The sequence below is a fragment of the Phyllostomus hastatus genome, unplaced genomic scaffold (genome assembly GCF_019186645.2).
Source record: "Phyllostomus hastatus isolate PE091 unplaced genomic scaffold, TTU_PhHast_1.1 phas_contig_159, whole genome shotgun sequence".
Lineage (NCBI taxonomy): Eukaryota > Metazoa > Chordata > Mammalia > Chiroptera > Phyllostomidae > Phyllostomus > Phyllostomus hastatus.
In genome coordinates, this window is record NW_025333640.1 from 31,298,688 (window position 1) to 31,326,193 (window position 27,506).

The 27,506-nt window shown below is 43.4% G+C and overlaps 1 protein-coding gene across 2 annotated transcripts in view; it reads left to right on the forward strand.

Moving 5' to 3' along the window:
- The window catches only part of SLC7A11 (solute carrier family 7 member 11), a 218,836-nt gene that overhangs the window by 174,768 nt on the left and 16,562 nt on the right, over nt 1–27,506 (forward strand). For both annotated transcript variants that reach the window (XM_045831524.1, XM_045831526.1), the window contains one exon: nt 22,907–23,023. In XM_045831524.1, coding sequence (XP_045687480.1) covers nt 22,907–23,023 — 117 coding nt within the window. The remainder of the gene's footprint in view (nt 1–22,906; nt 23,024–27,506) is intronic.

The following is a 27,506-nucleotide window of genomic DNA, read 5'->3' on the forward strand; positions in this document are numbered from 1 at the left end:
GTGGCTATTGTTTTTGCTCTTGTGTTTTAGGGCTGTGCTTGGTATTTTCTTTATGTTAGCCTACATAATGGACCAGGCTTTCCATGGTGTGCGATTGTGTGCTCTTGTTGATGAGAAATTCTCTTACAGCCTGGTGCTGGATTAAGTAACTGTCAGCTACATGTATGGCCAAGAAAGGCTTGAGTGCTTAGAGCTCTCCAGGATAACAATTGGGGACATTGTTCCCATGCCGAGAGGAGAATAAGAATTTGGTCTTCTCACACACGATTCAATGTAAGTGGGGATGATATGCAATACTGGCTTTTGCTTTAGCAGCCCTGTCTGGCTGGTGAGAGCTGGGGGGCTATGAACCACAGACGGATTAGTCACCATGCTTCCCACTGTGCCTGACAGGATTGCAAATTATCGGCACTGCTGGCACCTGGCAAGTTGTTTGGGATATTGCTAATGCTCGCTTTTTAAAATACCTTCCCAGAAAGAGTCAGGGTCAGCTTGCTTCATCCGGAAAGGCCTTCAGGAGACCTTTCCTGCTTGAAATCTCAAACTGTGTCATCTGCTAGTTGGACCAGTCCTGGACTACTGTATACTGCTGATTGAAATTTAAAATTTAAGGATTCCAATGCATTGATGATATGTTGATAATCTTAGAAATAACGATGAGAATGCCTTCCTCACGTTGCAAGACATCCAAGCCAGCTGACTCCATGCGGGCCAGGAACAGGTCAGCGCCTGAGGCTCTGCATCACCGTGGTTGTCTCAGGGCCCAGGCGCACGTTCAACACCCTCCCAGTTTAGGAAAAAATTTCTATGCCTGTAGTGATTCTTGATTGGGCCTTTACGTTTTGAAAACAGTCCACTCAGAATTGGGCATTTTACTAACTCCTCTACACCAACTCACCTAACAAATTTGAGTGAGTGCCCTAAAACAAGGAACTTTGGAGACAGTCTTGAGGTAATAAAGCAGTCTTCCCCAGAGCCGCATCTTTTCTTGAAAATCCACGCAATCCCAGGAGACTGTGACCGCAAATTTTTGGCGTTAGGTCACACACATTGAGAACTTGTTGGTGTCTTTGGCACCAATAACTAACTGTACTTAAACTTTTGGAGGACAGCCCTCTTGCCCCCGCCTCGCCTTCTGTGCAGTGTGACTCTGTTCTAGGCCCCCGTAGAGATCGGTCGTTGCTCTGAGAGGAAGCCAGGGCTGTCTGGAGCTCTACCCAGCAAGTAGCCTGGCTCTGGCGTGGGTTCTCCGTAAGTCAAAAATCACAAAAGTTCAACAAGTCCCAAAGTTCCGGGGACTCTTATCAAGAGATAGCCTCCACACACTTGATACATGGTGAATGAGGAGATGATAAAATGAGAAAAAAATTCAGTGGGAAATTGGACCAAAGCTACAGGGGCTTGAATTTAGATAATCATCGCTACCATATGCTTACAACAATAGGCATACGCTTGCTCAACGGGGACCTCATCTGTAAGACTTGCTGCTCAACCAAAAGCTGTGGTTTTCTTACTGTGTAAAATTCGGTAGTTATGAAAATTTTGGTTGAGATCTGGAAACAATAAAAACAACCAAATATGTATTCTACAACTAACCCCCCCCCCACAGTAACTAAAGTTAAAAAAAATAGGTCAAGAACTAAGCTGAGCACACATAGTAGAAGAGAGAATAAGTGAACTGCAAGATAGATGAGAAGAAAATATTCAAAATGTAGTATGAAGAATAAATGGCTGAAGAATTCAGACGAGCAAATAAGTTGCACGGAAGATCGAGTGAGTGGGTCTGATATTCGTATAATCAAGTCCTGTCAGGGGGAGGGGAGAAGATGGGGCGGAAGTAATATTTTAAAACATGGCTAAAGGTTGTTTAGAACATCACACACAATAAACTTTCTCAATTTTTTCTTAAACTCTGTGCTGGTTTCTGTGGGTCTGGAGATTCATCACCAAACAAAATGATACTTTTAGCAGGAAAAAAGGATAATGGTTCCAGTTAATTTGAAATGAAACTTGGGAACTATGGGCTTATTGTTATTCATGAGAACACAATTTTGTGTTTTTGTTGTATACAAGAGACATAGTACATCAGTGAATGAATGACTTGATAGAAATAATATTTCTACTTCATAATTGGGGGCAGCTAGACTTAGGGGGATGGAGTGGATTCCCTACGTGTTACATTATCTTGCCATTTGTAAAGGTTAACTGACCCTTACGGGGCAAGACCAACAGGGACTTAGAGTCATCTGAGATAGAGACACTTGGCAAGCACTCTGGGAGGAAGTACTGACTCAATCATGTAGGACACGGAAAAGGGTCAAGTAACAGCCTCTTATGTATTCAATAGCTGCAGGGATCAGGATGCGCTAATGAAATTCATAGTAATTTCTTTTTAAAAAATTAAGTAGGAATCATGGTTATTGTGTGTTATATCCATCTTCCCCAATCATTCTGTACAAGATACATTGGTTTCAGAGGCTGCAGCATGGCATTAACATCAGAATTGGGTTTTGATGCTGGAGATAGTATATACCACGGGACCGTGGTGTTAGCATAGGATGAATTGGCTGAATGTCTCATTGAGAAGGGAGTAGGTGTTTTTAATCATACATGGATGACATTATGAGCACAGGTAATATAACAGTGTTGGTGATCATGATACCGAATGTACTATTCCTGATTCCTGCTGGCTCTGTGCCCCTCCAGTCTACTCAGCCATGTTGGGTGAGCAGTGATTTGTGTGTGTAACACCCTCCCACTCAGTCTCATTTCTGAGCAAGGCTGATGGAGTCCGATCTAAGAAAATCCATCTATAAACTGAGTAGGTACATATGACTTATGTGCTGATTAAACAAATTCAGGAAATGCACACACACACACACACACACATGGTTGAATATACATTTGGTTGAACAGAGACTGGGGAGGGTGGGAAGTGCATCAGCGGAAGGACTGTAGTCCCCAAACAGTGTCAGGATGGGTCTGAGCAAGGAGTCACGGTCACGTTGCTGGCTCCAGGAGTCATCCTTACGTGTTTGCTCGTACCCTTAAATTTGTTGACAATAAGTATTTGTAATAAGGTGAGGTGTGGAAAATTTAGAGGAGCCAGTATATATTTCCACACAGAAAAAAACTAAACACAATGATGGGACCTTTATATGTCCTTTCTGGACCAATATTCCCGGAATTGAATATAGATTAATAATACTGGGAACTTCAAACTTTGACTAGAGGCCATGGTAAAAATATAAATGGATTTTACCCTACTGAGCCGGGATTAATGCTTTTCTTTAAAGTTAAAATTAATTTATAGCAACTTGGAACTTTGAGATGAGGCTAAACCAAGAGGTTAAATGCGAATCCAATCCAATCTGTCTCTCTCAAATCAAATCAAATCTTAGCAAGATGTTTTTCTAGATTGAAATACTATTTAAGTATTGAACAAAGTGTAAAAAAAAAGAATAAAAAGAAATTGGGATGGGAAAATCAGGAATTGTTGAATAAATCTGAAAGAAAAAAGAATAAAAAGGTCAGGCTTTTAAATTATTATCATTGTTGTTTAGAGTTTTGCTTTTACCTTGTAGGAGTCATGAACTGAAAATTGGAAGTTTCCAACAAAGCATGGAAAACAATTTTTTGTCACAAATTCCGACAATTTTTCATCGATTTGTAATCCATACACATGCCATAGGAGCCATTCATCAACATTCTGTTTGTTGTCCTTAGGCTGCAATGAGCGTTGAGGAAGAGGGCCTGTGTTAGGTATATTTGAGGACCATTTCAGAACGGGGAGGTCTTCCCGAAACGAGGAAAAGTTAGGTGCTTTAGGCGCTGGAAACTTTAATCCCAAGAGTCCTGTAATCTCAGTCAGTCAGTCTCTGTCTCTTTTACTCTCTCTCTCCCTCTCTCTCCGCCCCCCTTATCTCCCCTTGTCCCCTCCCACCACTCTACCCTGCTACCCCTCTTCTCCTCTTCCCCTCCACCTTGTGCAGAGACATGGCTTTGGGAGTGTGTCATTTGCACATGCATCTGATTAAGCTCTCTGGGATGTCTGATATTGTCAAGAGTCTCCTCCTCAGAAACTGCTTTCCCTTGGTTTCTGATTTATCTCTCATTTTTCCAAGTAAATCCTGTGATATACACCCTATTTCCTGCTATGCCAGGAATTCTCAAAGCTGGGTCTTCAAATTCAGTTTTCCTTAATTTTTTTTTCAGGATTTTAATTCTCACTTCTATGTGCATGTTTCACAGATTCTTATTTCCATGTCAAAAAAGCCAGCAGTTCATTTTAAATTTTTGAACACTAATAATGTATTTTACCCTGTATCAGTCATAACGCATGCTTGATGTTTGGGGAAGCCAAAAACAAAATTCATTTTCCTTTCGGAGTTCTGAACTAATTGACAAGTAGGACAAAAGAACAGGCAGCTCAGGAGCCCAGAGTAAACTTTACCAATGGTAAAGCTGTGTCGGAAAAGGTGGCTCGTACCTGATCTTGATACTGAGACCCAGAATCAGGCAGATTGAGCCACCTCCTCACTGACAGCTGCGCACTGGGGTGGGGGCCTCATGAGGAGTTCAAGTTTGAGTTCTAGAACTACTGGTGTGGAGGTAGGAAAGGGAAGAATGCTCTCTAGAGACAGCTCATCCCAACGCAAACAGGGAGGGAGGACTGGAACGTTCCGCCCAGAGCCTGAGTCTGCCCTCCAGTCTTTGGAGGAGTGAGTGGGGGCGGGGGGGGGGGGCCGGGGCAGAGGAAAGCTATGCTAACAGCACCCCCTCCACTTGAGGAGGAAAAGAATGGACCTTCCCACCGACCACCGGATATTCAAACGTTGGTTCACTGCAGTCCTTCCTTTCAGCCTTTCCCTCTTATGGTGCAAGGTGCTTTGTTTTGCTTTCTGCCAAAGACACTGTGTGTGTCCGCTTCACATTTTTAGGAGTTTTTTTTTTATTCTTACATTGCACATCCCTTTTGGCCATCTACCATTTTCTTTCATTTTCGATCAGCAAGAATACATTATGTGCTCCAACGTACTCCTGAGTTCTTGTAATGACCTTTCTCATTTCACACTTTCCTTTCACTGCGCCTGCTTGCAGCCTGTATTTCAGGCCAGTGCAAGCCACCTTCTGTATACGTGATTTTCACTGTTTATCTGTTTAGTTCCTCCTCCACGCTCCGTGTTTAGGGAGAACATCTTGTAAGCGAGTTGAGGCTGGGTGGTGGTTATCACAGTGGTTATGAGCAGAAGCAACGGAGTCAGTGAGGCCTGAGCCGCATTCTTGTCTCCGTCAGTAAATGGCAAGAGAAAACTGGGTAAATTACTTTTCTCTCGGAGAATGAGAAAAAGAATCTGAACAGATCAATAAGCAATGAAGCAACTGAAATGGTCATTGAAGTTTTCCTCTCCGACAAGCCTACAGCTGGGGGAGGTTTGACTGTGAGAGCCCTGCCGGCCTTTCAAACACCAGCAGTTTTCTATTTTCTATTCTATTAATGGAGATAAATGTAAAATCCATAACTGAATTATTGTTTGGAATGAATCTAATAATACATTTAAAATAATAGATTATGAAAATATAGGTTTTACCACAAAATTGTAAGTCTTTTTGATATCGTAAAGTTGATTAATGTATTTAAGATACTAAATGAGAAAAATTATATAATTTTAATGTTGAAAAAGCATTTGATAACAGTAAATATTTAATTTGTTGTTAAAAATAAAACTCCTAGCATCATATTAGGAGAAAGAAGGAATTTCCTTAATGTGAAAAGATTTCAAATCCCACATCTTAATGAAATATTGTATTCAGTACCTTTAAGATAGGGAACATAACAAAGATGCCCACTGTCTTCATTAGTATTTAAAAGAATATTGAAAATTCTGTCTGGTCATCTAAGAAAAGAAGCATAAAAGAGGGTGTAAGAATCGTAAGAGAAGGAATACCACTCACTATATATATGATCACCTACCCAGGAAAAAAAATCCTATGAAGTCAACAAACAATTAGTGCTAATTAGTACTATCCATTAGTTCTGCAAAGAAAAACAATTTGCAAAATCAATAACCAAGGAGAAAAACAGCAAAGTCGAATGCTTTTATGATAACAAGCTCTAAAATATCAAGAATTTAACCTCACTGAAATTACCAATGAACTGTCTGGAGCCATGGAAAGACAGTAGATGACCTGGCATTATGGGGAGACCGTTCTTGCGCTTAGGTGATGAGCGGATACTATTTTATAATGTCAATTCACAGTCACTGCCAGATCGGGCCCAGTGTGTCGGGCATCGTTCTCAACAATGTCCACGCTGGTCCCTGCAGGCCGTGACTGAGCCTGCCCTGAAATGCACACTCCCGGACTAGAGGAAGGTCAAGGACATGACTAAAGAAAAGCTATGTGTTGGTGTAGAAAAAAAAATCTGTGATTGAAAGTTAACGATAATTGAAGAAAATCTGTGAATTTTTCAAAAGTGATAAAGTTGTTATTGTTTATCTGGGTGAGAAAAAAAGACCATGAGGATTTTCTTATGTGAAATATTAGAGAGCAGATCCCTAAGGTGCCACAGAGCACACAAATGGGATACGCGATGGAGGGTGATAGTAAGGACCCAAGGGAGTTATTAATGTGCCATTTCTTAAGCTGAGCGGTTATGCACAGTTGTTCAATTAACTCTTAGAAAGTACACATTACAGCCCTGGCCCATTAGCTCAGTTGGTAGAGCATCGTCCTGATACTCCAAGGTTGTGGGTTTGATCCCTGGTTGGGGCACATATAAGAAGCAACTGATGAATGAATCAATAAGTGGAACAACAAATTGATGTTTCTCCCTCTTGAGATCTCCCTCTCTTTCTCTCTTCCTTCCCCTCCCTTCCTCTCTCTAAAGTATCAATTTAAAAAGTCTTTTAATAATACACATTACATATATTCTCTGTGTAAAATACTCCTTAATTTATATGAAAGGGAAATGTATATGTAGCGAAGTTGAATGCTTTTATAATAACAAGCTATAAAATATCAAGAATTTAACCTAATTGAAATTACAAATGAACTGTCTGGAGACATAGTATATATAAGTATAAACATTTCCTATATAATTATATAAGTATATATACATACATAAGTGTATAAGTATATGTACTTATATATAAATATATAATAACTATAAGTATATATCAGTATACAATTTTATAACAGGGTGTTTCTGGAGGAATGTTTTAGACAAGTTAGAGACTTTTAACTTTTAAACCATGTAATGGTTTAAAAATGGCTGTAATCCTGGCTGGCGTAGCTCAGTGGATTGAGCTCGGGCTGCGAACCAAAGTGTCGCAGGTTTGATTCCCACTCAGGATACATGCCTGGGTTGCAGGCCATGACCCCCAGCAACCGCACATTGATGTTTGTCTCTTTCTTTCTCCCTCCTTCCCTTCCCTCTCTAAAAAATAAATAAATAAAATCTTTAAAAAATGGTTGTATTATATATTAAATAATACATTTAAGAAGTCATTTAAATATAAATGCTAAAAAGACTACTGAAAGCGTGAAGACAACTAGAAAACACACTCTCCCTGAGAGCCCCAGCAGTGACGCAATCCTGCCGACAACCTGACGTTAGCCCTGTGAGCCCCATTTCAGACTTCCGACCCCAAGAACCATAAAAAAATAGCTTTGTATTGTTTAAGCCACTAAGTTGTGTTTGCTTGCACAGCAATAGGACACTGGTACAACCCGAATGACCGTTGGCCCTAGGTGTCACCCCCATGATTGGGATATGTCATAGAGCAGAAAGGGGTTATCTATGTAGGACGAATCAAATCACATGAGCCCTTTAACATCAGAGTGTTTTTGGCAACTTCTGGCAGAAGTCAGAGCGAGTCCTGTGAGCAGGAGGGAGTTTCTCCACGGCTGAGGATGTCTAGTTCTCAGTGCACACTTGCCTAAGGAAATGGCTGTAGGTCCTTCAGGGGAAAGGACTGGGAAAATTGCCACCGTGTATGATTAACATGGTGTTTCAGAGTCCCCCTTGATGGAGACTTGCTCTCTTCTTCAGTTGGTGGGTTCTGATTTTGGGGACCACTGGCTCAGGATTGGAAACTATGGAAAGAACCATGATTATCCAACTGTGCAGCTGACCGCAGTCTTCTCCTGGAGTCCTGACTTCCTTTGAATATGTATACCTTAAGAAATACCCTTGTTGGCCGCCCAGCTAACAAGCCCCCAGGAAAACCGTGTTCTACTAGGCATGACAATAGACTCCTGGAGATCGATCTTCTCTAGTTGCTATTCTGACCTCACTGCTCATTGCTGTAATGAGCTCACTGCTGTTTGGGGATACTGTCATCCCACTGCCACTTGGACTCCCTGTTCAGTTACAGCGTCTCTCACCACCAGTCCCAGCCTGCGGAGAGCAGCCGCTAGTGAGCTTCTCCACAATGCTAATGCCCCTTTGCAATCTGCTTTCCTTATCGCCATGGTAAATGGAGTGTGCTTCAGGCGCTTCCAAGAAACTGTCAATTATTGTTTTGTTAATTCGTCAAGGGTAGAACTGCTTCAGAATGCTCATGCTCTGAGCTCCTCATCTCTTCCTCCGCAGGATTGGCAGTCCTGGCAGCTCTCCTTTGTTTAATTCGGGGCCATCCCTTTTCTTACACTTCTGAAAGCTGTACACAGCAGAGTACTTGGCCCGCCTCCTGAAGGCTGTTAAATCTTGTATCACAGGAAAGGGCCCTATATTGACAAACTCTCTATTTTCTAGTTTGATGCTCTACCTTTCCCGATTCAGTAGCCTCAGGACGCACTCCCGGGCAGATTGTTGTTTCCTGCTAGCACTTGTTAGCCAGATTCTCTGCAGCGCCTTTGGTGTATAATCCCTGCCCTCTCTTAGCATGCCTAGAATACTACCAGTCAGATTTTGCCGAAGCTTAACCATCATTATGGATCAGGAGGCCAAGAACGGGGGTGGGGGCCGATCCTAAGGAGAGCAAGCATGGTCTTACAGGGCATCTATGGATACCTGCTGTATTTGGGGACTCGGCATGGTGCTTAAGTCAAGGGGTCTCTGAATGTTCAAACAGAGGGATATAGGCTGCTTCTAGTGCCACACAGGGTTCAAGGGATTCTGGAAGTTCAAGTACTCAAGGGTATCTATCCCAGATCTGTTCATTGAAAAGTCTCAGAGTTCCCGCTTCTTGCCTGTCAGGGCTGTGATTTTGGTGTGGAGCACTTGGCTAGGCCAAGAGTGCAATGTCTTTGAACTGCCGTCTCTCCCCCAACTAAGACCTGAGCCTGGATTTCGGCTGTCCCGTTGGTCAGCCGCAGTTGAATGGCTGGCTCTTCAGATGCTGCCAAGAAGGCTCTCTGATTCCTACTTTGCTTGAAACGTTTTTATCATTAAATCCAAACCTTTCATTTTGTCTTTCCAATATGACGGGGCACTTGGCGATAGCCACCCAATTCTGCAGTATTTATAGTACCATTTCCCCTCTATCGTTCTCCCAGCTCTAGAGGTTAGACATCTGAGGTCAAGGTGTAGGCAGGGGTGGTTCCTTTGGAGATGCGTGAGGAAGGATCTGCCCCAGGTTCCTCCTCTTGGCTTGTCCACAGCTGTCTTCGCCCTGTGTCTTCACAGCACGCTCGCTCTGTGCGTGCCTGTGTCCACGTGACCTGCTCTGTCCAGGACATGACTCAGACTGAATTAGGGCCCATTCTGAAGGCTTTATATTTTTTTCTTTACAACTACATTTTTTTTAAAGTGTGAATTTTTTTTAAAGATTTTATTTATGTTTAGAGAGGGAATGGAGGGAGAAAGAGAGAGAGAGAGAGAGAAACATCAATGTGTGGTTGCTGGGGATCATGGCCTGCAACCCAGGCATGTCCCCTGACTGGGAATCGAACCTGCGATGCTTTGGTTCGCAGCCCGTGCTCAATCCACTGAGCTATGCCAGCCATGTAAAGGCTTCATTTTAATCAGCCTCTTTAAAGGCTCTGTCTCCAAATATGGCCACATTCTGAGGCGTAAGACTTCAGCCTATGAGTCTTAGGGAGGATGCAGTCCCGCTCAGGAAAGCTACTTACCTTATCATCTGAAAGTGTCCTGGTGTTGAAAACCACTGTGCTTCTAGAACATTTATGATTTCAAGCACATTTTTCATTTGAAAAGGAGAACAATTCCACCTTAGGTCTTATTTTCCCTTTACACTATAAAGGAATCATCTTTCAATTCCAAAATCAATATTAAAATGATTATGTGGTACAATTGTGTCTTCTCTTGATATAATTAAGTAAAAGAATAACATCAGGTACAGACTTGTATCTGTGAAAAGCTGGTGCAGGGATTATTTTTGTGGGAACTTAAGCAGCGAGAACCAAACATGATTTATCTTTATTCAAATGTGAAGTTCTATTTAATTAGAAATGGAATGAGAAGGGAATACTTCTCCTACATATTAATGAAATATTACCCACTGCAAATTTGAATGCTATTTTTCTAAACTGCATGTTTTCCAAGCTCGGATTAACCAAGATTGGCTCCGTAAAAATCTCTGAAGACAGCCTTGGTAAGGAACGACAGCAGTGGGTTTCGATGACTCAGCAATAGGTAGTCCAAGGGACAAATTTTTATTAGCAAATAAAAACCTTGTTTTTCTTAAAAGCATTATCTTTTAACTTGAATTTCCACAAATACCATTTCAGCAGCTGAAAGATTATAGTAATATAGAAGCCCAGAAAAACTGCACAGAAATGAATTAAGGTGAAAAGTGTTTTTTTTTTACTCAAGATCCATGTAAATAAAGGAATAATGAGAAGACACTTTACAGTTTGCAAAACATCATCACGTATACATTTAGATATGGCTCTTTTAAACTATCCTGTGAGGTAGCAGGATGACTTTTGTTCTGATTATACACATTAGGAAATGAGAACTCATCAAGCCAGTTCAACTGTTTGATTCCCAAATTGATGAGAGCAGGTTACAACTACGCCACCCTCTGCTTGGTAGGAAGCACCGCTTCACCTGGCGGTCAGGAGTGTACGAGGTGTTCTTCTGGTCACCGGGAACAGAGCGATGAACAACAATGACCAAAGTCCCTACTCTTTGGGAGCTTGGGGTTAATACTGTCAAGAGCAGACTCATACTTGCCTTCTTCCTGATCAAAATATACAGAGAAATAAAAATGGGGGAATTGAAACCATTAGCATTTAGACAGGGAAATGTAGAATTTTTTTTTAAAAAGGACTGACTTGGTCACAAGTCTTCTAAGCCTTCTGAGCAGCAATGAGAGCGGCCAACGAACAGGGACAAGTCCAGAAGGACCAGCTCTGAGCAACAGAGGCAGAGATGGGCGGCAAACTGGAGAGAGGAGTCCTGAGCCAGGCAGACTGGCACCAGAGGAAACTTTTTTCTGCTTGCACATCCAGCTCGTATTATTTAGGGGGAAGGTCCCAGGACATCCTGGTGGAGACTCTGTAAAGGACCGAGGTCACCCGAGCAGACTAGCAGAGAAATCCCTCCTGGAAATGTGTCTGTGTTATATGACTGTTCAGTCAGATATTTTCTGCACAAATGTTTCCTTTTGTTTATTTAATGAATCTTTTGGGACTTTTTTTTTACATGCCCTTTTCAGTAATGTCTTTTGAAGATGTTGTGGATGTTTTCTTCGGTTGGGGCAGGGGCAGACATATACACACTAACCCCCTTATCTGAGGTTTCACTTTTCACTTCGGTTACCCACAGTGAACGGCAGTCTGCAGATATTAAATAGACAATTCCAGAAATAAACAATGCATACGTTTTAAACCGAGCACTGTTCTGAGTAGCCTGCTACAGTCGCGTGCTGCCCCACTGCCCACGCCTGGGATGGGACTCGTTTGGGACCCCGTCTCCACGCTGTGCGTGCTTCCGCCCGCCCGTCTCTCTCTCCGCTGAGGTCCTGGCTATCAGGTCGGTTGTCAGGTCGGTTATCGGCGAGCGAGCGAGAGGCCATGGTCACCTGACTGTGAGTGATCACAGTGTGTTGTGTTGGTCATAGTATATTGTTAATCCCAGCTGTGCTCCTTGATCATCGGTCATTGTTGTTCATCTCTTACTGTGCCTAATTTATAGACTTCTTCATAGGCACGGAGGTATAGGAAAGACACAGCGTGCTAGTCACCATTTCAGGCATCTGCTGGGCGTCTGGGAATGTATCCCCCACGGATAAGGGGGTGGGGCGACCGTGGTTCAGGCGTTTTGTAGACACTTACAGAATACCAATAGTTCAAGGAAATAATTGGACATTTTCAAATGTATTTTAAACTCTGTTTTTAAAATCTATTGGAGGGGTTTTGCTTCTGTAGTCATGTGTTGTTAGGGATAAAAATCAGTGACTAGTATCATACCTCGGTTTGGGATCTGTCTTGTCAGTTTCTATAGAATTGTTCAGTATTAAAAAAAGAATTTTTCAGCTTAGACTTTGAAAAGCTTTTGTTTCAAGTAGGTTGATTCCTTCTGTGTGTGGCTGCTGGAAGTGTTAGTATTCTGTCAGTGCTCCTAGGAACTGACAAGAAGAGACCCAGATTTCTCAGGCACGACGTTGACATCTGAAGAAAGAGGAGCCTGTTCATCTCCACAAGGTTGAAAGCTGGCGTTTAACGTGCTGCCGTGCAGACACGGGGCTCACACTCGAGAGAACCCAGGCCTGAAGGTAAACGGGGGATAAACGTGCGAGGAAAGGGCAGAGTCAGCCAGCGCTTTCAGACTTACCGAAGCCTTTGCGCTGACTCCTCACTTCTGACTTATTAGAAATAAGAAACATTTGAGCAGCCATAAGCAAGGCCATTGTTAACTTAGGTCTACAGTGTTACAGAGCTCTGTGATCAACAGCCCTAAGATACCGGGCAAGTTCATGAATCTCTCTGTCTCCTGTTTGGCAAACCATGGGGATAATACTGGCCTCATTAAGCTTTTGAGAAGATTAAAGGAGATGATATGTGACAAACTTTAACATGATACCTGGTAGATATTAACACTTGAAAACGATCAGTTAAAAACTTAATTGCTCCATTCTCTGTCTCCCCCTCCGAATGCAAATCCAGCTAGGCTGGATACATTTGGAGGGTTCAAGGAATTGTATTTTGTGACATTCACAAAAATTCTTGTTAAAGGCAGCAGAAGTGGAGTGTTGCCCATGAAACAGAAAAGGCATTTGTTTTTATTTTTAAAACTGGGTGACTCACTGGATGCTCAGGTGCCTGAGGAACCAGGCTCAGGACTCAGCTTTCAGAAACAGTGCCCACAACCGCACCACAGGGGAAGCTGCTGCACCCCCCACCCCCCACCCACCAGGAACTCCAGTTGACCGCCACCCCTGCTGGACTCCCATTCACAGCCAGGAATGCAGTCTCGCAACCCCTGCTACCCTGAAAGCCAGCTGCCTCTGCTGCCACCAGACAGCAAAACAGACCTGTCGGACTCTCCTCTTTCCGGTGGTTCGGGTCTGACACGAGGCTTCTCATTAGCAATCTCTGATCGCATCAGTTGAGCCTCCAAGATAAGGGAATCATGTTTTGTGGGTTGTACCTTGGAGAAACTCAGATCAGGAAGGTGGAAATTCTCCCAAATAGCAAGGAGGTCCAAAAGTTGCTAAATAGCCAGGGGAAGAGAAAACTGTCCATTGTCAATCACTGCATAGAGGGGTTCATTTTCTGCTTGGAGCAAAAGAGCAAGCTGTGTGGATGAACTTGTTGGTGAGCGAAGGGTCTGCTCAGTTTGTGGTGCTGGCCTCTGACCCAGCTCAGGACATTTGGGCTGCTCGTCTCATGGTGTATTAGAATCCGCTGCTTCCCTTGCATCGCTCACTAGCAAAGGCATTTGAAACCCTAAGCAAAGGCAGCATCGTTGATATGGTTAGTCTCTAAACTATCTATTTGTACATGTTGGGATGAACGTGGCTAATAAATATTTATATTTGGATTTCACACTAAGAGTAATGATTCCATTCAGTGCAGATTAGAGGAAAAGGACTTAAACAGAATGGCACGTTAAGGTTGCTGATAATAATGCATTGGTACGAGTTAAAAACGTCATTTGGTTCAGCAGGGTGAGCTGTCAGGGGAATGAGAACTAGATGACACGTTCAGTCCCAGGAAATGCTCCACGATGGAATGAGGGAGCCAGAGAAATGTGATATTAAAATTTCACGAGCAAAGGAAAAAATAGTGCAAATGGTTAAAAATTCAATCTATTAATAGAGTTAATATAAAATTAATCTAGGATTAAAAGAATATACATAAGGAAAGAACCTAAAAAAATTATATCGAGTGATAACCTTTAAGAATCCTGAGATGCCACCTGAAAATAGCAAGACAGGAAACGTTTGACCTGTGCTCCGTGGACAAAAAACACAACAGCGCCTTTACCCCCAGGATGGGCCGGTTTACAGGAAGATGCTTTTCATCCAAGTTACTATTAATTTTAATTTCCTGAATTTGGAGCTTCTGGACATTGGCACTTAATGTGTATAGTAGTTTCATCTATTTGTTATTGCAGTGACTGATAAAAGATTTTCAACTGAGTTTGGAGGAACTGAAGTTCACATGTCAAGTTTACTCATGCTACAGCTTTAAATGAATGAGGTTTCAACGTAGGCAAGAAGTTTCGTGTCTCCCAGTTCAACTCTGACACAGCCGAGCATCGACATTGGTTAGTGTGTTTTTGCTGAGCGCTTTCTGTCCCGCTTTGTGATATGGCGGAGAGGGAGCTGCTACTCTGCAGAGCTGAGCCAGTTGACCTGGACGTCAGGACGACAGGAATGTGGGGTGACAGGGCCAGGGCTCTGAACACAAACATTCTGACCCCACATTTTCCTACTTAAAACATAAGTAATAATGAGAGCTAACAGATTTACGGTAGTTCTTTTATGAGCCTGGTACTATTATTACCGCCGTAAAGTATTTTGTCATTTAACCTTCACATCACAAGTACGAGGTAGGTATCTCCATTTTACAGATGAGCAAGCCAAGGCACAAGGGTTGTTCAACTTGTCCAAGGTCACCTAGCTAGCAAGGGGCAGACCTAAATTTTGAATGAGGCTGTCTGGCTCAGAGCCAGGACTACTAAATACCCCTCCCCACAAGGTCTAAATTGGCTTTTTTTTTTTTATAATAAAAATTCAGGTTCTGATACTCTGTCTAAAGTGTGAATCCCAGACTTTTTTAAAGTTTCTACTTTAAAATGCTAGGCGTGTGGTGGAGCCTGAGAGCGCATTGGTGAACAGGGTAAACAGACCCACGCCCGCACTAGCGGGAAAGCTCAGGAGAGACATCTAGGAGAGGCAGGGAGTAGAAGCGAGAGTGTTAATACAGGGGAACTACTGGCACCTGCGGGAAAGTGGTCAGGGACGCGGTTTAATCCTACAGGCTGGAGAAGGCGTCTTGCCTTACGCAGTGTTTGAGCTGGTGCGTGAGTGCCGGACAAGTGCTATCCAGGGGCTCGCGGGGCTGAATTTCAGGCAGATATTCAGACAGTCGGAAGGCATGATGGCAAACAGTTCTAGCTTACTCCAGGAACTGCAAGCAGGGTAATGCAGTCCCTGCGAAGGGATCGTGAGCAGACCCGGATTTGAGAGTGGAAGTACGTGTTTAGAAAAAATTCACGGAGGGAATTTAAGAAGCATGGACTTGATCCTAATGGAAATGGAGGATCTCGAAGGAATTTTTAACCACGGTAGTGAATTTCATCAGCTTTGTGTTTTAGTCAGATTAGCCTGCAGAATGGCGAATAAGTTGTAATGGAGCAAGACCGAAAGCAGAATGCTCAGTTATAAGGCTAATTCAAAGGCCCGAGCAAGAGACGCTGGTGGCCTCGACTAGAAGGTTGCACTGGGCGGAGAGAGAAGGAGACGGGCCATGGGGATATTTAGAAGGTAGAATTTACAGGTCGTCGTCGAGTGGGTGTGAACGATTACAGAGAAAATGATGTCCAGATTAACCCCCAAGTTTCCAGCGCCGTCAACGGGGTGAGTGGCAGTGTTGTTTACTGAGAACACTGGAGTGGAATGGGTTTGAGGGGAGGATGGTGAGCCCCGTTTTAGACACAAAACTAAGTGGGCATGTTGCGGTAATAGCGGTCACACCCCAGGGAGAAGTGGAAGCTGGGAACAGGCACTTTGGAGGCTTCCAGTACACACTGTGAGTTATTGGGGGGAACTTTTAGAGATGTTACCCATTCCTTTTTAGAGAGCGACAGAGACGAAATATTTGAAAGGGGCCAAAAATGTGGAAATTTAACCAATTCCTATGGACTATATTAACAAAATTATAAGTGTGGCAGTGACCTTTTGTAAATAATTTATGTAAAGATAGTACATTCCTTATTAGAAAACCTGTTGTGTTTTTGATATTGCGGATAGTTGTTGCATTTTGAATTGCTCATTTTCTCAATGTCATATACCATAAAGGCCAGGGAAGAGTTTCAGTCTCCAAAGACAGGAATTCTGAAGAATAAAGGTGGCAGTTTCCTCCTATTGAAGAGTAGGAGCTAAACTCTCCTTGTGATGACTTTGCTCGCCCATGGTAATGAGTGAATGACTTTGAATTATACAAAGGTTAATTAACCAGTCGTTCTTGATGAGAGTGTAACTCTGTCGTGGGTCATTTGTGAGACAGGGTAAGTGCATGGCACATTTAACTTGCCATTCCTGTTTCAGGCCATCCTTTGTTTTGATCACAATTCTAAATGTACTTCTTGTTAAGTTTTGCCTGTTACCTTATGTATGGAGTAGCAAAGCCTAAACCGCTGGATGCATGTCCAGATTAAATGTGTTACATCCACTCTGAGGCACAAGCTGCTGGAGGGATAGGGGTTTGAAATATCTCTAAGGGAAGATGGCTCTTAGGGGGTCTCTGCGGTAGCAGCCAACGAGACACTCACTGACCCAAAGCAGCTTCACTACAAGTCAACCACTCAGCTAATGGTGGTGGGGCGGTGGGGAGGTGCAGTTTGCAAAGGCTAAGGAAGTGCAGAGCAGGCTACAATTCAGAGATGACATTGTAATGTGCTTAAATAGTACATTCTGGACATGACGCCACCCAAAGGCACCAGTTGGCCGTCCGAGCCCCAATGTGTACGGTGACCAGTGTACGTGGCGTGTCCTGGTGGAGCGGCCTGCCTGGACCGTCACCTATCCCTTCGTGACAGATTCTGCTTCCAGCGAACTTTTCACCTTCACAAATGAAATACAAAAGAAGTAAAATCTCTTTTTTATAAAGTGCTTCCATCAGCTGTGTTGATGATTTTTATAAATGTAGAACGCATATTTTAGTGAATTAGATTTATGGTTCAGTGGATAAATCCCTAATATACAATTCTGAAAAAATATGTTACATATGAAGAATGTTACTTTATGTATATAATATAAAGTATACACTGTCTTGCAATACTTTATATATTTAGAGTTTTTAATCCACTCAGGCAATTATATCTAACTAGAATGGTTGAGAATGTCAATTCAGTTTAAGGTGACAAAATGACATTTGACTGGAATCTATTATAGCTGACATTGTGGCTCTTTTGATTTATGTTCAGTGCTGAACACAGACATCATTTATTTTAATATTCTTCTTCTCTGGCAATGTAATAAAAGCCTAGTAAGCCAAGACTTATAAATAAAGCATGTGTTCGTTTCATTAATATTTTCGTGATTAGCTGTTTGGGGATTTATGGATATGCTGTGGGGATCTAGGGCTGAGCTCTAAACTATAACTTCCCCCAGATAGAGCCAGATGCGTGTCTTTTTTGTAAATATGAATAACTTGTGCTGATTGCCAAACTTTTTATTATAACCATAAATACTCAAATTCCCTTGTTTTATTAGTTCTCAGATAACAAAACATCAGACTGCTTTATTTAAAGGTGCCTCATAATGGTCGTGTGGTGGAGAAGAAGGTTTTTCTGTGCTATAAATGTTTTTGTGTATATGTGTGTGAGTGAAGGGCAGGTAGAGAAGAAACTCCCACTTGTTACTTAAGTTTTGACAACTTTTTATATTCTCAAGTGTGTGTGTGCGTGTACACATTCACACACTTGCCTAAATCAAAAGTGTCACCTGGTTCAGGTTTATCTTGTGATTGGCTCTTCTTAACCATAGGTGGGCTAAGCATGTACAGTTATAAATGTGGAGATACTGTGCTATGTCTCTGATAATGTGTGATTTCTCATTTTGATAATTAAGCACTTGCTTTAATGCATGGAAAAATTTTCCTCAGATCATATTCAAATTTTATAAAGATACGATTCAATTAAATGTCATGCAAAATAAGCAACTTACAATAAATGGCATTCTGTGTTTCTCAAACAGTATTTAATATAAAGATTCTGCTCTGTCGATTTTGATATATTTGGGTCTCTTCTGTGTTGTACCAGACGTGCATTTATCAATGGTGGTCTTACTATTGCATTTCACAGAAGAGAAAATGAGAGCTCAATTCCCAGCAAAGGCATGGACCCGTCAGAAGGAAAGGTGCTAATTAAGTCACATTGGGCGAAGCACTTGTGTGTCAGTCCCTCTAACCTCTACCTTACATGTGAGGTGAGATCAATGTGAGAATTAAAATAAATAAGACACTTTGTGTAAAGAACCAGGAGAGAGTGTTTAACAGATGTTAGTCAAGGTAACAAATGTTAGCTGAGCACTTTATTTCCTTATTAGGCTGACCTCTCAACATTAGTTAAACAGACTGTAAATTCGAGAGCAAGGTATTTCAGATTGTTTAGAATTGAATCAAGGACTGATAAAATGGATGAATAATTCTTAAATCTTGTTTAAACCTGGCCAAAGGCAAGGTAAACTATTGCAAAAAAATGTTTCTGTGTACTCTGGTGAAATTTATAATGTAAGTTCCATGAGAAATGGGGGACACTGAAATCAATAAACGTTCTGCTGCTTAGTTGTGACCTCTCCTTGTGCTTATTTGCAATTCCCTCATTGTCAAAACAGGGGTTGCTAAGTTGAAACCTGTGCAGAATGCACATTCTAACATCCCTGCAAAATTGGAGCGGAAGATGCAGTGATTAGAACTGCACCCTCGGGTTCACCTTTACTCTTGAACACTAGTGGGTCAATTTCAAAAGCCTGGTTAAAATTTTTCAGTGAAAGTGACAGTTTCTCTCAAAAGCAAGTACCTAAGAGAGTTTCCCATGGCATAGCTGAATTTGATACTAATCTCCAGGCAATTTGTTTAGCCTTTGAAAAGGGTTAATGGCCAGAATGCCACGAGAGCTTCTATTTTAAGACTTCCATTTCTTGCTGTGAATATCCATCCTACACAGCAGTTTACAATCTTTAATAGCTGCTTAGGTCATTAGTTTCTCAACTTTAGGGTTTCCTCTTGTATGTGCACTGGCGATAAATTTGTCAGAAAAAGTGAGAACGAGAGGAGTTTCTATTACCTTCCCTGTTAAATCACCAAAAAAGCTGGAAGATAACATAATGCGTTTAGACAATCCTGTTTTTAATACAATGCAACTTCCTGCTCCAAGAGACTGGTGTTCAATTTAGAGAAATTTTACTTGTATATAGTAAAATAAAATTAAGATATGCAGTATTTATAAAGCATTTTTGTGTGTGTGTGTGTCTAGCACCATTCAAGGCATGCTGTTTTATATCTTTGTAAAATGACAAGAAATGGGGCATGACGGAGAGACTGGCTAGCTGTTCCATCAAATTCGTTTATCTGCTGACTGGGTTCAGAGGTCAATTCCTTCTGCAGTGAAATGTGGCCACATGACCGAGTTCCCGCCAGGGGAAAGTGGATGGCAGTGATGTTGACCGACCACCTCTGAGGCCTGGCCGCTCAGGGCCTTCTGTTTGTCCTTTACAATCTCTCCTCCCCAGTCTGCCGTGGAGTAAGGGATGCATTTCCCTTGGAAGCCACATTTTGGAGATCGTGGGACCACGGGTGGCCTGGGTCCACAAGTGCCTTTGTGGAACTCGCATGAAATTGCACCTCAGCGTGGCTTCTTCCTTGCTGGTGACCTTATTCCTGGGATCTTGGCCCGGCTGGTCGTGGGTGGTGCTTTGGTGGCCCCCATTTCCCGCCAGCCTTCCCCACTACTTGGGGAAGGCCGAGCTCTCGGCTTAACTTTGTTTCTCAGAGGCCCCTTTCTTGCTGGATTCTTTCCTTCATGCATATCTGTAAAGAATAAGCAAGTGCCTCCAGGGAGACAGGAAAGAAAATGCGAGGCTCATTTCCAAGAAAATGTCAGGTTCATTTCAGTGACTTTGTCTTTTCGCTGAGATCTTGGCCCCTCAGGTACCTGGGCCTTGATTGTTTCGTAATGCCATCAAAAATCTGTGTTTCTCTTTTGTATTTCTATTTCATTCAAGCACTCTGGTGGTTTTGGCTCGAAAGATTAGACTAAAACAAGCTGCTCTGTCTGTATATCTAGGAGCAGAGCTCTCTTTCAAATATGTGTGACCTTCCTTTGTAGACTGATGGTAATGCACCTTACTGCTGATATTATAAAATGTACTTTTTTTAAACTTATTTCACCTGTGACCATAAGATTGTGTGCCCCAAACCATCGGCTACTCCAGTGATTGCGTAGTCATACTCCTCTTCATCTTCCCCACCATTACCCTGGTCCAGTACTCCCCCCAAGTTCAACATCTTTGGAAATAACAGTCATTTTCAATGATGATGATTCGGAAATATTATGTCTCTATTTGCTGTTACTCAGGAGTTTTGAATATCAGATCTCTGCTTAGCCGCCTAACAATTTCAGATGGAGCATCTCCACTCTGTAGGCGGTAACCTTCCCTCCCTTTGAAGAAGCCTGTAATATTGTGTAGTCCCGTAGTATCAGTTATTATGTGGTCTTTAAAGACGTATCTTCCAGCATTGCACTCTGCTAGCAGATCCTCCTATAAACGTTCCCAATAAAATGATGAAAATATTTTTATGCTCACGTAAAACTGAGCATGGAAAATTTCCTGGGAAAATTGAAGGCATCGGGGGCCTATCTCCCTTTCTTTGGTTTCTGTCTCCGCTCCTTTGGCTTGGTAGACTCCATGTAATAGATGACTGTAACAAAGCTTTTGTGAAATAAATGTGATAACACATGTGATTTCTGAATACTGAAGAGCTCTTGATGAGTCCTAAAAGTATGTTTATGCAACGTTTGCTGCATGTGAAGGGTTGTGCCAGGCAGTGAAGATAAAATATTATTTGAAAATTTCGATCTGTTGATTACTCTATCCAGATACATGGATGTGATGTTTTTGTATTTCTTTATTATGTGAAATCCTATACGCTTATTGCCGAGTTCTTTAAAGCAAACTATGTACGATGTATTGTTTTTGTTGTCTATCGCGGGCGATGAAACACCGGAAGCCGAAGGCTCGGCTGGGCTGCAGGTCCAGGGTGGGCGTGGCCTGCAGGTGATGCTGACCCGCTGGGGCCTGTGGACCCCTCATGACTCAGGTCGCTGCCCTGGGCAACCCGGCCAGCGAGCGGTGAGGAGCCCGAGAGCAGGTGTCCCGGGGGAGAGGCGGAAGTGCCGGGCCTGGGACCGCTTGCAGCGTCGGGGCTGCCGAGTTCTGTTGCTCAGCGCAGCTCAGCAGACAGAGCCTGCCCCCATCTCCGCCCCCTCCCCCCGCCCCACCCTAATGCAAGATATACACACCCCAGGTCTCCCGGTCACCTTTGCATTTTAGATCAGCAATGAGACATCTTTAGTAAAAGTGTGTCTCCTGTAATATTTGGATATGCTTTTCATAAAAATTACGTAGGCATTGTTTATCTGAATTTCAGGATTAAGTGGGTGTGCTGCGTTTTTACTCGTTAAATTGGGCAGCCCTACACCCGGCTTTCCGTTTCGCGTGGGGTCTTCTCTCGGCCTGCACCTGGCGGCTGGTGCAGGACTGACACAGAACAGGCACGTCTTGACAAAGGTGTGTCGTTTCCTCCGTCAGGCTCTTTTACCCTTGACTTTGAGAATGCCCGTGTGAGCCCCGACAGAATGGGGTCAATGCCTCAGCCTCAGATGGCTTTCCCATGAAAGTCAGCAGTGAACATGAGCTTCTCCACCAAGCATTTAGCTTCCTGGGACTGCCGGAGCCCAAGGACGGAGGTCAAGGACAAGCGAGGTTCTGCTGAGAGGGAGAAAAGGTCAGGGAGTTGGGATTTAGACGGTTCACATCCCCCGAATGAAGGTGCCATCTGTGTTTTCAGGGGGGGAAAGTGAAAGCCCTCAGATGGGTCTTGGAGGGGTAGTGGCCAATGGTCACTGCCGGGGGAAGGTGGAGAGTGACACTGGGACAGGTGCCAGCAGTCTTCTCGTCTGGTCGTTTTCTCTAGTCTCTGTGGAAGGGCGAAGGCCCGGGAGGCCCCAGAGACATTAGCCCTGGGAAGTGAGGGTTGAAGCTTGCGTGACCATTGGACCTAGTCCCGGCTCGAAGCCAGGCCAGCCAGGGAGGAGCGCTGAGTGCGTGCTGAGAGGAGGACAGAGCGCTGCGTGCTGCGTCCTTCGGGAAAACCAGCCGCAGCGGGACTCATTCTCCCCCAGCTCGCTCTATCAGATACCGCTCCACGAGACCCGATGTTCGTTTTCAGCTGCGGGGTTCAACGTGCTGAGCCCGGTTTTCTCTGGCAAATTCTGACACGATTGGCCGTGTTCTCCACGTGGCATGGGAACCACGAGAACACGTGCTCGTCAGGCAGTCCTGCGGAGTAAAGACTGCCGAGGGCAGGCCCGGTCATCACAGCTGCGTAACCGAGGACGGGGAGGTGGCCGGACACCCATGTTCACTGTCAAGGGCAGGACCTTTGCAGAGTATGATGAGCCTGCTGGCAGCTTTTGTGTAATGGGCTCGATGATGTGGGAGGAATATTAAATGTGGAAGTATGAATTTATATTTTGTTGCAGAGGAAGAAGATGGGTCCCGGTGGTGCTGTGTGACCGCATCCCCAGCCACGAACAAGAAATCCCATGAGCATCACTTCAGACTTCCTCTCAACCGGCACATCCCTCCCGCCACACCAGGTAAGGCCGCAGGATGTCATCCTTCATGCCAGGTAAGGCCACAGGACTTCCTCCTCCACACCACAAAAGTACCTCCTTAAGAAAGGGGAAGACGTAATTTGTGTTAGGCTGTGTGTATGGGAAGCTTAATGTGAGGGGGGAATTCTTAAGTTATTTACTGTGAGAGTTTTAGTAGAAAAATAGGGAAAGGAAAAAATGCAAAACAAAAAAAAAATCCTGCTCTCTGAGGGAACTCTGGAGATGAATCAGAGCTGAATCAAGTCTCTGGTATAATTCAACTTTGAAGCTGGCGAGGTCCTATCGGTTGAACTACTAGGAAGGGGGCGTGGAGGGATGGGGGCGTGGAGGGATGGTTTACGTGCAAGGCATCTCCCCGGGGCTCAGGTCAATTTTCTCTTCTTAGAAAGTGTCATCTTTCCCCAGTTTTCTGTAGTATTGGCTGTCCCACTTACTTGCAGGATATAAGAACTTAGCCAAACTTGGTGAAAAACTGTGGTCACATAAAGCTAAAAATTTGAAAAATGTTATCTTTTATGAACACAGGTGCAATTTGTGGAACTTGTAAAGTTTTTTTTTGGTTTATGTTGTCTTTTAGTAGCTTTATGGTTTTATATTTTTACATTTATTCATGCCATACACAAAAATCAATCTCAGGTGGGTTAAAAACAATTTCGTGTTTCCGTGTGGGTAATTCACTAGGTTGAATGCTATTGATCGTGTTGCAGTGTATGTGTGGGTCCTCTTACTGGGTTCTCTGTTCTGCTGCATTAACTTACTGGTCTATCTCTACAGCGATGGCATTTTGGATTTGTTTCTGTGGTGTAGGATCTACTGTAGATCTCTTCAATTAATCTATTAATTGTTGAGCCACTTTCTAACATTATACCAAACTTGGATTTATCTTGGGAATTCAATTTGTTCATGGTTATGTCTTAATTTTATATATAATTGAAAGATTTACCTTCCTGGTTACTCAGGATTTTGTTTCCATATTTATGAATGGAATTTGTCTCTTGTTTCAATCTTAAATGCTTTTTATGGTCTTAAGATTATAAAAACTCAGAAAAAGGGAAAAAAGAGAAAAATATCTTCAGTGCCATGTATGAAGCCAGCATAAATTTGCAATTATAACTTACTGGATTACCAAATAATCACAAGAAATATCATGTAGGGCGAAAGAAAGATATTTAATGATTGATTCAGTATTAAATGGTCATTATACTGTTCAAGTTGTCAATGTTGTATTCGGTCCATATTGATGCATTTTATGTTTCTAGGAAGTTGTCCATTTCTTACTGCTTTTCGAATTTATTAGAATACATTTTTTCTTTGTGATAGGAGTGATATTTTTAAAACTTTGAAAGTTTAGAGAAATTTATATAATCTTTTTAAATCTTAAAATGTGCTTAAAACAGTGTTTGAGGAATATGTTCTTTTTATGCCTATTGTGCTCATTAATTTGGTCTTTAAATTTTCCTGAAGACTTTCTGGCTTGGGGGGCGGGTCTGTGTGAGAGCTGCGTTCGAATCTCACTCTACCATCTTCTTCTGGGGTTTGTGCAAGGTCTCTTCAGTGGCCTCGTGCACGGTCCTAGTCTTAGCTGGCTTCCCTGTCTCTCATCACTTACCTAAGCTACCTGAAGTGGAAGCAGGGAAAGCCAGGGTTCGGGCTGCCTGTCACTACCAGAACCAATGAGCAGAGACAAGGATCACATCCTTATAGGCGCTTCATTCAGATGCTGGCGATCTGAGAGGACGGCAAGTGATGTGACTCAAAAGACCTCCTTCTGTCTTCATTTTATTTCAAGCTGACCTTTTTTATAAGGAGAAACATAGTGTAGGTAAGGGGTTCGGAGTTCAGGGGAAAGGTTAATCAGACATAAGCAGCAGGCTGGCAATTTCTCTAGCATCCTTTCTTCTGCCGACCGGCGACTCTGTCTGTGTCCTGGGCATCTGTGTGCTGGGCGGTGGCAGTCTCTCCCTGGAGTGCAATGGCTCAGATCCCATCCTGATGGCTGCAGTCCTCCTGGGGCACAAAGGTGGAGTCGCTGTGGTCTCCTGGAGTCAGGGTGGGTGGTACCTTCAGTTCCTGAAACAATAGCTTTTTACAGGCATCAGTTACAAAGCTTATTAGCTGTAACTTAAAACTAAAAAATTTCCAACTCTTGAGTTCCCCCATCAAAATTGCTTGCCAACCTGTTTGCATTCCTCAGCAAAGCATTTCCTCTTACCCCAGACCTACTTGCCAAAATTCAAATACCCTTTTCACGAAAGCATGCCCAGCTTATTACAAATAAACAGAAGCAGAGTTGGGTCGGGAGGCTGAGAGCTAGTCTCGCACTGAAGTTTCCCTGGCAGCTTTGGAAGCGGAGCGCGGCCGGAGGCCCTGCCCCGGCACGTGCTGCGGCCTGGCCCAGGCTTCCGGCCGCAGCACCCCGTGCCGCCGTCCGGGCTCGCCTCCTTTGCTCGGTGCCAGTAACAGCAGCTGCTGCTTGCGGCCTGCTTTTCCAGAGGTTTCTGAGACCCACGATGGCAACTGAAGTGAGCAAGAGGTGCGGTGATTTCAGAGGGGCTGGTAAGTGAACCACAGACAGCGAGACTTCGGGGGTTTCGCTAATGCTCTCAGCACTTTGCAGCGGGCGCGGCGGGGGCGTTGGGGATTGCTAGACTCCCACCCTCCGCGGAACCCCGCTCCATCCAGGACTTGGCCTCTTTCCCTTCACCCTGTACACGGTTTCAAATGTAACTGATGAGCTGCAATGCAAAAGCTCTACTGCAGCGCAATATACTGGTCTTACCATATTTCATTGTCTCTTTTTTAGCACTGTAGTACTCACTTAATTGTGTATTTTAGTAAAGTATCTGTCAGGCTTGAAACACGGGCACACAGTGTTAAAATGAAATTTTCTCTCCCTTTATCTGGGTGGGAACTACACTCCCCCAGGCTTCCCTGTGCCCTGTCCCCAGCGAACCCCTGCACCCACTGGCCGTCGGAGTGACCACGGTTCTGAATTTCATTACTACAACTAGTTTTTCCTGTTCTTCTGTTTCGTATAAATGGAACGTAGAGCATTACTTTAGTGTGTGAAATTACTTACCCATATAAAACCGTAGTCCTTTTACTTTGTTAGCCATGTACATTTGTTGTGTTTATTGTAATGAAAACATATCCTAAGACCACAGTCTTTCTCTAGTAAAAGCAAAAACTCGAGCATTGCACGGGAAAGTATATGCCTGTATCTGCTGAGCAGCGTATTTCTGTAAACCTGGTTTTAGCTTTGTCTGATGTTTCTCCATTTTCCCATTTTCACAAAAAAAAACAGTGTTGCCACTGAAAAAGAAAGTTCCTCGAATATTATATAACTTGAGAGCATCAAGGTTAAAAATGAGACATAAATAGGAAAATACATTTATGAATTTGATTGATTTGGCACACATTTGTCCAAACTCATTTCTAACTCTAGACTTTCCCGGGAAGGACAGAAAGGGGAGGAGCTGGGTCTGGACTTCAAGCTCTTAAAGCTGTAAACACTTGGCGTGCAGGCCGGCTGACATATATTATAAGGATAAATTATTTTTTGGTGTGTTTCACCAAAAAAATCCCCCAAAGAGTCCTTCCCTCCAACTTCTGTGGGGTCCTGGGGTCATGCTTTGGTCCTCTTTAACGGGAACATCTCCCTCTGTCTGTCTGGGACGTTCAGGGTGGCCAGGGCCCCTCTGGAGATCACGCGACTAGATGAACGTCCCTGCATTTGGGTCTGCCTGGTGCCGTCCCACAATTCCATCCAGGTGGTGGTGCATCTTTGCCAGGAACGCCTCCGAAGCGATGTCGTGCTCCCCTTGCGTTTAGTTAGCTGGCGACCTGTGTGCTTGGGTTTCCAGATGACTGACATGGAGCACTGTGTACGTTAGATGGGAGGAATGAATATTGTTAAAATGTTCATTTTACCCAAAGCCATCTATAGATTCAATGCAATACCCAAGTATTCAAGTACTTGAAGGCAAAGTCTTGCAATGTATAAGTTCTGTACAATTATAAGAAAAAAACTAATATGAAATTAATAACATATTAAAGACAACATTGATGTAGGTAGTGACAGACATCATTCACCCTGTAATACCTATGAGTTAACCGACTATTGTAAGAATACATTTTTTTCTGCACCTCACTTCAGCAATACCATAAGAAGCAAAAATACAGTCTACGTGTTACTATGTTAATATAGTATAGTATCGTAGAGCAGTCGTGCGCTTCATGCAAGGCTTCCGGGAGTGTCAGAGAAGCAGTGCCCGTCCTGGAGCACACCCCATCGCCCCCGGCCCGAAGAACAATCGCCCAGGTTCCCCTTGTCCCAGAGAAACAGTGGGCTAAACCCGCCTCCAGAGGCAGGAAGTCAGCCCTCACTGGGAGGGTGACGTCACCCGTAAGGGAAGCTGGAGGGATATCTGGTTTTCACGGGAGCAGGGAGACAGGGTGGGGCCTG